Genomic DNA, 12349 nt, shown 5'->3' with positions numbered 1-12349 from the left:
TCACCTAGGTCGTAATCCTCTCTCCCGATACTTCCTTGCTTGATTGGTACCTCAGCTAGATGTCGTGGTTCTGTTTCTCCCACAGACAAGTCCACTCACATCTGTTCACATCTGTTCCAGCACATTGCCCTGCCCTAGCGACATCTTGTGCCCCTCCCATCAGCATCTCACATGCTGGCCAATTAGATCTGAGTCCTTAAGTGACGGATCAGTTTGATGCCCTATGAATCCAAAGCGTATCCTTCAAGAACAGGGAAGCTGTTACATGCATGCCTATCGGACCATGTCTGCTTTACACAATAATGTTTTGCATCGTAAATATTGGGGATAACTTTTCAAAGCTTTCCGAATTCCGGTAACTAGGGTACACGGACATCCATTTTGATTAGAAATGTTTCTGTTTTCTTTCCAGTTTAGATACAAAGAGGCATTTGAGAAAATGAAAGGGCAAGCTTCATCTGCACGTGGTCTGGAAGGTGACATCAACATTGCCCATTCGGTACACGCAGCTTCCTTGCAGAGCAATGTAAGTGACCTGAGTTGAATTGTGTAAGTGTCGGCGGCCCTACCAAGGAAGATACTGCTTGATACATCAGTGGTTGACAACCAGTCATTTTCCAATTACATGTCCTTATGCCTTCTTCTGGATGTTAATCATTATTTGCTTCAAGCATGACTTAATCTTGCAATGCTAGGAAGTGGATGTTCAATAAATTATAATCATAAATCCTTTTTTATTAAAGATTACAAATATTATTGACATATATTTCAAACAAAAGATCATCATTCAAATTACTGATTTTTCCATGAATAATTGTTTTTTGCGAGTAATTTTTATTTTATTTACCTTAATTATCGTGGCTGAGGAATTGGGCCTACCTTATTAGAAACCGGTTCCAAGATGCTTGTTTCCGGGCCAGGAAGGACCTGTACTGCCAGTTCGGGCTGTACTGTTCACATGAGGAGTAGGGACAATACTGATTTACATATGGCTGGGTCTAAACTTGGGTGGTGTGGTAAGTCTAAAAATGATGGATTAAACTCAGTTATTTGTGACTCTGGGTGAATGTTTCAGCATTCCGTCCATCATTTGTTCTTTTTGCTTTTACCTCATTAGTTTGACAAAAGTCTACTAGTCAAATTAGTTATGCATTATGCTATCTATCTTTTAAAGTGGATTGGAACCAGTAATCAGTTCCAAAAGAGAATACCTTTATGTTCTTTTTTGCAGTCACCAATTAAAGGGGCAACAAAGATGTTAAAAAGAAAGGAAGTAAAAGAGCAGGCTAAAATGGAGAAAAAAATAATAAGAAATCGAAGATAAAGACGGCGCAAAGAGGAAAGGCAAAGAGAGAGAGAGAGAGTGGCAAATGGAAGGGAAGAATGGGAAGTGAGGGGAAAAGACTGAGGGAAAGGGGTAAAATGAGAACGGGGTAGGGAGAACAAATGCACAGCAAAAACTGAAACAAACTGAAAACATGGACGTTATAAAAGGATTGAACTGGTGACTAACATTTTAAATACCTACTGGAAATGTAAGGGTCATGAAATTCCTTGTAATTTTGATTCATACCGCCCAGTGATACATTTGTAGATGGGGTTTGTTGACATTTTCACTGATTGACTATAACTTTTTCACATAAACTAGCTAATATGGTCGAGGTTATTAACTAATCTATGTTTTGCACTATCAATGTTGAGTATATAACAGAGGTTTCTATGGCAAACATGATATTTAAAGCAAATTCGTTCCTATATTTTTCCAGATTAAGGTCATTGTGAACTGCATCCAGTTTAACTATCCATCTCTGGCCTTTTGTAAAATAGTTTATTCGTTATTTCCAACATATTGGTGTTCACGGACATTTCTAGGACCAGCCAGCAGTCAGCGATTCCTTCTTGTATAGCTTTTATAAAAACCATGGAGGTGTGCATTTTATAGCGTGGACAGCTGAGCTATGTTCTCTAGTATTCTTGATGTGTGTCTAATGTGTATTTTGTTACAAGGAGACATTACTTATATTACATAAGTACTATTGTCATTTATCATCTAATTTTCTTTCCAGGATATGCTTTTATAATGAAACTAACTACATTTTGGTGTAGATGAAAAGTTATATAATTTGAGTACACTGCTAACGGTTCTTGTTTTTGCAGTTGTCCAACTCTCTATGATTATCAATGATCAATATATCAATTTGCCATTGGATTGTTTACTGATTTGTTCCTGCATTACTACATTCATGGGATGTGAAGTGCAGCATCAGGATAGTCCTGATCGATACTAAGATGTGGTTCCAGCGTGTTTTAAAAAAATTATTTTTACACATCTTAGTCCGCAATCCTATGGTGTCCTGGCTGTGAGTTGCAGAGAATCACCAGAAATGGTTAACATCTGTGCAAGATAAGCAGGACTGCTGGCCATGATGCCATGAAGGTTCACGTCATTGTGCCAGGTTTACACTGTTTCTTGCTTTTGGCACATTGCAAGAGATTCTGTCTTGGTTGGGTTGTGCTCCAGGTAGGCGCTGGACATCCAGATGTGGGTGATGTGTAGGCAGTATTTGAGACATTGCATGTCTGAAGCAGAGGGGACTTTCTGGTAGAATTGTGTGTGATCGTCTTATTGGTAAATGTTGATGCTGTTATCTGTGGATAGAGCACCAAGCAGCTCCATGTAGAATTTGGAGCCCTGAGGAAGTCCACGGTGACAAGAACATTTGAAAGTACTGATGTGAACAAACTGATGTCTGTTTAAAAGGTAGAAGGCGAACCACTGAACATGACTTCTAGGACTGCTAGTTGGTTTCTACATAATTGGTCTATACATGCGGTCACTCCAGTTTGCTTGGACACACTGGGAATGGAAGGGTATGTATACAGAAGTTAGGGGAAGTTGCTGAGTAAAGAGAATTTACTTGCTGGTTGTTTTAACCTCTCGGCTTGATCAACCTCTTGATCATCAGAGCTCCAGCTCAGGATAGATCTTTTGATAGTGTCAGGTTGTGTTGGTTTTTTGTAGTACTTTTTGCTGTTCAAGGGTCATCTTAAATTGCTGTAATGGATGGGATGGTGGAAAGGTGTGTACAATTTAGAGAGCAACAGGAAGGAGCCTAGGAATCAGAATTCCCTTCCCCCAAATGCTAATATTTAAATGTATGGAGTGATAACACATTGTTGCTACCTGAACTTTGAGTATTTGGCTGTCTGGTAGGTAGGGAACAAGGGAGCAGGAAATTCAAGGGGGAAATCAGGGGAGGGTGGGGTAAAAGCAGGTGAAGAAAGGAGGTAGATAATGTGGTGAGTTTTGATAGTAATGGAAGCCAGGGCCCCAGGATCTTGTCAAAACTTTCTAGCTAACTGGTTTGGTGAGGCTGTTGTCCTGCTAGCAAAACAAGGACTTACATCCACAAAGCATGTTGAGTCTGTATTTTTCTATTCTGCAGCATATGGGCCTTATGTGTAGCAAGCTGCTGGTATAAAGATGAGAGTGTCTAGCTGTACAGTACATGGCAATGAAAAACATTTGACATAACAAGTGGGAAAATCTTTGGCAGTGAGAGTTTATAGGGTAGAGAAAGTGATACAATACTTTTCAGGTTGTTCTAGTTGAAATATCACTTCATCTGTGTCTGTATAGAAGAGAATATTAGGAAGGCATAAGTGGGTTTTGCATATTTTGCTACAGGGAGCTCTGGCATAATTTCAAGAACCCTATTCAAAATTGTAGATTTTATACGCCCTGAACTGCTTCAGATTGCAAATGGAATTACAGCTCTTAGGCAGTTTTTTCTTTTTCCATCACATATTGTGGCTGACAAAATACAATTGTTTTGTATCTTTACGCAGGTTAACTATAAGAAAGGATCAGAGAAGACAAGGAACCAGTTCCACCTGCCACTCGATATGGTGAACCTGGTGCATGCCAAGAATGCCCAACTCTTAGCTAGTGACCAGGACTACAAGCACCTGTTGCACCACTACACTTCTCTTTCTGATGACATGAGACTACAGTGTGCCAAGAAAGCCTATGAGCTGCAGAGTGAGGTGAGCTCTGATATCAAATCCAGCATAGGAATGCAGATGGGCATAGTATTAAATCCTCAAATGAAGTCACAATGTAACATCTTTTACCAAGCTTCCCATTTTTAAAAGCCTAGATATAAGTGGTAACCTGGAGGGACTACTTAATTTTAATTTGATCATTTTCTCTTGACGATGATAACCAGAACATTCCTTTTTTATCAAGTAACCAAAACATGTTTTTTTTTTAATTAGTGAACCAATTGCCGATTTATACAGGCTGACAAGTTTCCATAGTGCACCTATTTGATCAGATGGTATTAATTATTTTGTACTCAATTACATTTGCAAATAAAAGAGAATTTGTTAGGACTCAATGGCACTGAAGGCAGCATACCTTGAGATCCAGGTGGTTTTTCTTAAACTATAGAAAAATATGGACATTATCCAGGTGGTTGTGGAAGCCTTTAGGGAAACCTACCTTTCAAAAGGCAGTGGAATCCAACAGCTTGGTGTTGGCGCAGCATGAACAGTAGACAACTGCCTTGTCCTCTCGGGTGGAGGACCTGGAGAACAGGTCACGGCAGAACAATTTGTGGATTTTGGGGGTTCCAGAGGGAGCAGAAGTCTACTTATTTCGAAAGGCATTTCCAACTTAGAGTGATTAGGATATGCATTCCATGATATAGCGGGGGCACCGCTTCCCCTTTTGTCAGCCTAGTATACCCTCCCAATATATTTATATTGGAAACTTCACCATTCAACAAGGTTTTTTGAGCTGCGACCACTAAGCTGCTGGACAAAACATGTGGTTTTTGTTCACTCAGACTTTTGTCATCAAACAATTGTGAGGTGGTGGCAGCTGCGTGAGTTCATTCCGACCCTGCAGAAGCTGGGACCTCTATTTCGCTTATGGAACCTGCAACCCTATGGATCTGGAAAGATGGCCAGGCCTTTTATTGTTATGATGGTCATGAAACACAAGAGCTACTGACCAAGTGGCAATCAGGGGTGGGTGATGATCCTCGGCTTTTGTGTTCTTGATATAATTAACTTCTGCTATGGCACTTGGCTTCTACTGGGTTAGAATGAAACATTTGTGGCTTTGGATATTTTTTCTCTTTACTTTTTGGTATATGGCCTGAAGAGTTGGGAGGTCTGTGTAGTTTTCTTGGTGGGGGGTCTGTTTTGGGGGTATACTTAGGGTTTCTCCTTTTCTTTCCCTCTGCTCATTTAGGGTTGATTGTATGTGTCGTTATTTTGCTGTCCCCTCCATCCCGCTCCCCTTTATAGTTATTGTTGCAATTTCCTGGGTGGTGGGGTGGGAGGTTGGAAATTACTCTTCCTTTGTTTTCTTGGTTGGTTGTTTTCTTGTTGGGACTGCTGGGCAGCGGAGGCTCGGCATGGGGCTGTCTTGGTGATAGGCGGGATTAGAATCATAAGTTAGGTTGGGGTTAGGACCCTGATGCTTGTGGCTTGGTATGGGGGTGGGCAGGTTGCCCTCATGAGAGTCAGCGGTGGGTGTTGGGGTGGGTTAGGGGATTATGGATTTATTCTTCAGAGCGTTTGGGGTATTCTTTTTGACAATTTAACCTGGAGTAAAGTGACTTACACTACAAGTGCAATATTTAGCTTGATTTGGCAAAGGAGCCTTGGAGTTAGCATGTCTTATTGTGTGGCATGGGGAAGTAGCACGTGGATGATGTATGGTTTGCGCAATAGCTAGTGGGGCAGAGGTCCTGGGCAGCAGCTGCATATTTTATCATGGTGCATTAATAGAGTCAAATCGTAATAAAAGCAGAAACTTCTATGGGAGGCTTTGAATAATCTTAGGCCACAAATCATGTGTCTCCAGAAGACTTATCTGTCTCAGATGGAAGGTACGGTATGAAAAGATCTCGGATGTAAGACCCTTTCCCTTTCTTGTTATACCTCTTCTCAGAGGAGGGATTGCTCTATTGGTACGGGATAGTTGGTGGGAGGTAGTAGGGCAAATAGCAGATCCAGTAGGGTGGTAGCTGATGGCACCTATTTAGAAGGAAAGGGATTATTTGACTATTTGTGTTCTCTAGGGGCCTACTACGAATGATCCGAAGATTTTAGATTTTTTGCTATCATTGTTGCATCTTTGGCCCCCATCCTATAATAAGTGTGGTGATTTCAACATTACACTATACCCTGAAATTGATTCGATATCCCAGCTTGGACACTCAAATCCAAGCATAAATGACTTAAGTCGCCGAGGGAAGCACCTGCATTGGGGGACAGTGTTACAGCTCATATCCTCATACACTTTGGTTGATATTTGACATTTTAAACACTCTAGTGTATTGGGTTTTACATTAAACTCTGCTCTTCAAAAGGCCATTTCAGTACTGGATATGTTTTTGATTAGTAATATGTTGGTTTCCTCTTCTAGGATTATATGTAATCCAAGGGTCGTCTCGGACCATACACCTTTGTCATTGTTAATACAGCTTGGTGAGACGACTCAGTTATTTAGCTCTCGGAGCTAGACATTTGAACGCAGGTTAATCTTGGAAAATGGCTATGTAAGTTCACTGTATTTGCATAGAAGGGAGTTTATCAAATGAAACATAGTAACGGCATCGCTCCCTGTGTTTTGGGACTCCCTTACAGTGTTCTGTTAAGGACAGATTCTTCAGTTTGCTTCTTATCAACATAGATCGGCAGTAGCTGAGTAAACAGGGATCCGACGTACTTTGGGGTCCATTGAATCCGATCTAGACAACAGTATCAGGTTGAGGGGTGGACTTCGGGTTGAGCGGCTCTTGGAGCAGTACACAGTTCTTAAAACTTCCCTGAGGAAATGTTGAGAATGGGTGGTCAAAAGCAGGAGAGATGGACAGATGACATATTTCGAGAATAGTGAGGAAATGGGGTGAATTCTGTCAATTTGGGGCACCCCAGATCTAGTTTGTGTAACATTCAGCAAATTCAGGATGAGAACGGTCTTTCAGTTACGGATCCTGTCCTAGTATACAAAGTATTTTGCCGAATGTATCAGGACCTCTATGGAGAGGATTACTTCTCCTATGTTGAGGAAATCTCTCGCTTAATACAGCAGTATTTTGACTGTTGGACGACTCCTACTGAGCAGTCTAAATTAGAGGCACCCATCAGTCTTAATGAGGTTCAAGAGAGCATCAGTTCCTTGGCTAGGGGGAAGGAGTCAGCCCTGACTAGATTTCGTTGGAATTTTATTTAGCCTTTTTACAGATTTTATCCACAGTGTTAACGGACCTGTTTAATTCATTTGATTATTTGGATAATGTTCCTGAGTCTTGGAGAGACACAAATATTGTAGTTTTTCCAAAAAAAGGGGAAGGATCCCACGTCTTGTGGGTCCTATCTGTCCTATTTCTCTAATAAATTTGATTCTAAAATATATACTCACATTCTTGCTAATCGCCTATCAGCAATCATCTCGCAATTGGTGGATCCAAACCAGCATGGGTTTATTCCAGACCGGGATACTGCACACATGGTAATACTGCATTTCTCGGCTTTGGAGGTGGCCTCTGTATCCGGTAGCTCTGTTTGTATGATTTGTTTGGATGTAGAGAAGGCTTTCGATCGCATCTCCTGACTCTTCCTTTGGGAGGTTATGAAGTCTGATGGGCTGGGTTCTATATTTGTTTCTAGGGTTTGGCATCTTTACCTAGGTCTTAAGGGAAGAGTCCGTAGTGCAGGCCTTTTATCAGACACTATTGCGATTCTCTGTGGTACCAGGCAGGGATGCCCTTTTTCCCCGCAGCTTTTTTCACTCTATATTGAACCATTTATTCAATCTCTTAAACAGATTGTGGGGATACAACCCTTGAGGCTTTATCGACCCATAGTCAAAATTCTTGCATACATGGATTACATTGCTGTTTTGATGGCAGCTCCAAATGGGGGTTTGAAGTCAGTGGTGGCAGCAGCCCAATCATTTTGGGAGGTTGCTGGCTACAGGCTGAACTCTCAAAAAACTCAGATTTTATCTAATTTAGCTACGTCTGCCCAGGATCAACAGTGGGTGCAGCCCCTGGCCTAACTTGGGGTTGAGTTAGCAATTAATATACCAGATATCTTGGAGCATAATTATGGGATGATGTACCAGCATTCAGAGGCGGTCTTTCTGAAGTGGTACTGTCTGCATTTATGGCTTATAGGTTGCTGTAATCTAAGTAAGGTGACTATCCTTCCTTTTTTCACTAGATTGGAGACATTATGGCAGATGTTTATGTGGGCCTACCATAAACCTCGATGCAGGATTCAGTTTTAAAGCAGACCAAGGAAGACGGTGGGGGTATCACTTCCTATTCTTAGATACTACTTTTTGATGTAATTCTTTACACAACCCTGATTGGTGCTGGGGTGGTCGCCTTGGCCATTGGCTGGCATGTTTTCAGAGTCTCTGCCGTTGGACAAATTGATTGACCCCGATTCCAGTATTGCTGACATAATGTACTTTAAACATACTTGCTTTAAGATTCTCAAAGTTTTTCATCAGGTCTGGTGCTCTTTTTTGAGAATATTTTCAGGTATTGCCCCGTATAATTCCCTTATGTACTTGGGCTATACCTGCAATGTTCCTCAGAGCATTCATGATGGGTTCTAGGAGATATGAGAAAGGTCCAATCTTTGGTCTTTAGGTCAACTTTTAGTAGGTAATATCTTTTTCCTTTAGTAGTCTGCAGCAGCAGGTACCCCTTCTGTCCGGGCTCTTCTTTGGATATGTACAGTTATGGCATTTTATTTTTGGCCTTAGGAGAGAGAACATGAACTGCATTGATAACTTGGGATTGCATCTTATCAGGGAAACTCCGTGCAAGAGAAGTATATGGTTTGTTTACAAATGAATGTATATGTCTTCATATAATCTCGTTGAGGATTGGTCCTAGCAGAGGGCCGGTAAGTGGAGCTTTTGGCGAGGCTCAGAAGGTACCAGGACTGATCTCTGGCATTGCAATATAATGTACCGTTAGTTTTGAATATATCTCGGATCAAGGTACATCACCTTAAATGTATAAATAACTGGTACTACACCCACATCTTCTTTGTGTTATGAAGGTATAGGCCGATGACCAGTGTTTTCGCTCTGGGTTGGCGGGGCTAATGCAGTCCATATTTTCGCATCTTGCCCTGCGCAGCAAATGTTTTAGCAATTTGTTTTTGGCAAACTGGGGGTCATATCATATGTGGTAGTTTCTGCTGATCCAAACCTTATCATGCTGGGGCAGTCACTGGCTATTCCCCCGCTTTGCAGTAGTATATTTCTTTTCCATCACTTTATCGAGGCTTGTCTTAGCACCATTCTGGCTTGCTAGTGAGCCACCCGATCCTTGGATCTGGGGGTGGAAAATGTTATACACAAGCAGACTAGGGATGGTCCTAATTGATAGTGAATTGTGGGGGAAACGATTGGGTTGGATCTGAGATCCTTTTCAGGGCTGGTTGGCCAAGATTGCTGTCTCTCAGGGCTGGTCCACCTTTACTTGAGTTGTGGGGTTTTAATTTTGCTCGTCCATGGTGCTCTTCTTCTCCTTGGTATTAGGTCATATTCTTATTTTCTGGCTCTTATCAATTCAATTGTATGTCAATGTGCTCATGCCGAATTTGTTATATACTCTACCTTACTGCATGGGATTTTTGTTTCTTCTTTTTGTTTAAAAAAAATGAGATCATTCAGGGAAACACGACAAAATATATTTGTAGGTCAGCGATTATAAATGCTCTGGTAACTTACAAGGCAATCTTCATTATACCGAATCGGTCTCTTTCATGTCACCATCCTAACAGTTTGAAAGTGTGACATTCCTCATCAACAGGCAGCTGTGCATACCCTTTATTTATAACTCAAATGATGGTAGCCTCTGTCTTTGACCTGTGTAACAACATATCTGACCTCTCACCCTGAAGTCCTGTTTGTACTACTCAAATTGTATTACAGAGTGTAAAGACAGACACCACAAGATTTGGAAAAAGTATCAAAGATTGTAGGTGGGATGAAAAGTGCTCGGTTTAAAGATTACTTGTAAGTAATCAGAGCATTACATCTTCGTCCCATTATCAAATAGGCAACCTAATTGTATGAAGATTTAAAAAGCAGTACCAAGTCACTCTGACAGATAGTCACAGTGCATGGACCAAGCACAACCCATCTGAGAACACAGATACCAAAGCACTTCCCAATTATGGGTCATCAATGGCAATAGAAGAGCATCCACTGTGACCCAATGTAGTGGTTTTCTGGCACTTCCATTAACGGGGGAATGAAGCTGCAAAGACATAACAAGTATACAAGGCAGCAGAAAGCTCAAACCAGAAATTTTTGTAACAAAACGTAAATCAGATGATGGACAGAGAATGCTGTTTTTCATACAACATCTAACAAGATAAACTGTTCATAACACAATTTGACAGGAGGTACATTAATTTATGCCCAGGATAGCCTGGGAGCCAGACATTTACCTCACCTTTGAAACTACCCGCAAAATTTGTAGAGGAGACTGACCGACAGGCACACATGAACATTGACAATCTGTAACCTTCTTGTCATGCCAACAAACAATACATAGTTTATATTAAATGTAAGAAAATTGGTTATTAGTATTAGAGGATGTGAGTCCTAGTCAAGTATTAAGACGCACATCCTGTAAGGTCAAACACACAGTTTTAATAAGTTAAACCTCGGCTCAACTATTGGTAGCTATGGCACAGGGCATATATACGCTTAACTTAGGAACATTTATTTTCCAACGCTATAGCAGTCAAAAAATCAAAGCACAGCACATTATAGACCGCACAACCAATAAAAAAAAAGAGGAAATGAGTAATCAGAAAAACGACACGAAAACAGCTGAAATCCAATAAGGGAGACTGGAGATATGAATTAAATCATTTATAAGGCAAACAGTGATACAAAAAAATGTATAGCATCAATCGGAAATCACTGCTTTTGGTTGACCAAGACCGAGGTGCAATTTGAGGCCAACCACAGTGGAGCGGAGGTGAGATACACCGAGTGGTTCGTCCCAGACAAAGTTTTTACCTTCTGACTTAGTCTTCTTTTATGGAGGTCATAATCCTCCAGCAGGTCAAGGCTGAAGTCCTTATCCAATGAAATCCCTTCAGATCCGGGTACCCACTGGATGAGAGCTGAAGCTGTTGGTTTTAGTAGTAAAAAGGTCAATGAGGTGAAAATCTAATTTAAAGGAAGCTTAAATCTTCTCATCGGGTATATACTTTTTGTGCCTTTGCCCTTTCAGGATTTCTACCCTTGGACTCAGTCTCTCTTTTGAAGATCAAAATATTCTAGCAGGACATGCATGAAGCTGTATCTTACCAAGTCCTTCTGAAATCAGACACCTTTGCTGTAAGTTCTTGCTGAAGCTCTTGAGATTTTGAAAGTCCCCAAAATTATCTAAGTCCCAACTTTTCGGAATTTCTTGGCAGTTCTACATAGTCCATTCTACAACTCACAGGACCTCAGGGACAGCGCTTAAGAGGCCAGAATACACTCTAACAGAGGCCAGCATTAAGGTTGAGTCCAGTTGTAAAAGCAACAGGTTAACTGGTCACTCCAGGGAAAAGGCCTCTCACTGTTTTTTATGTCTCTGTAGCCACACAGGAGGTCAGCCATCTGATCCTTGAAGTCCAGTTTTAGTCATAGGTACACATGGGAGAAGGTGTAGCCCTTCGGGTCTCTATACATGTTACAAACAGCAGAACAAGTTCTATTCGATTTTTCTACTGGTCCAGAAAGTATTCTGAGGAGGCGAGTGTGTTGTACTACTTTTGCTCAGTTCACTAGCCAGTGGGTTGAGGGTGACACTTGGACACTCCCTGATCAATTGACTAACATTTCCAAGGGCAAACCTTCCCACTTTTACAACACATCTTATTTGCCTCCCTGCAAACTATCCCAGAGTTTACTATACTTAGTAAAATCTTATATGACAAAACCTCTCTGCTCTGGAGGGAGCTTGTGACACCTAGGGATTTGTTTACGGTAATCAGCAGTCCCCTCCCACTGAGCCACTTTTATGGTTTTGAGGCCAACTCCCTCCTTCAGTGAGACAAAAGCCAAGAGTCTAAACATTGTTTTTGGATCAAAAGGCCCTCTTTTCCAGGCACCCCTTATCACTAAAGAGTAGAAGTGCAAGTCTCCACTTGGTTCCTTTTAAGTTAGTGGCATTCTGGGACACTCCTACAAGCCTGCTTTAGTTAAACCGGGTGACGTTCCTTTCCCAAGATATTCTACCAGATCCAAGCCTTTGTCTCTACGCTAAGAGCAATCTTTCACAACTTATCCAAGCCG

The 12349-nt window shown here is 41.3% G+C and overlaps 1 protein-coding gene across 2 annotated transcripts in view; it reads left to right on the top strand.

Annotated features, from left to right (window-relative positions):
- NRAP (nebulin related anchoring protein) overlaps window positions 1-12349 on the top strand; it is a 360104-nt gene that overhangs the window by 243090 nt on the left and 104665 nt on the right. For both annotated transcript variants that reach the window (XM_086922847.1, XM_086922846.1), the window contains 2 exons: window positions 413-526; window positions 3850-4047. In XM_086922847.1, coding sequence (XP_086778973.1) covers window positions 413-526; window positions 3850-4047 — 312 coding nt within the window. The remainder of the gene's footprint in view (window positions 1-412; window positions 527-3849; window positions 4048-12349) is intronic.

This window comes from Lissotriton vulgaris, chromosome 5, assembly GCF_964263255.1.
Source record: "Lissotriton vulgaris chromosome 5, aLisVul1.2, whole genome shotgun sequence".
NCBI classification, from domain to species: domain Eukaryota; kingdom Metazoa; phylum Chordata; class Amphibia; order Caudata; family Salamandridae; genus Lissotriton; species Lissotriton vulgaris.
This window is presented reverse-complemented; position numbering and strand designations above follow the sequence as displayed.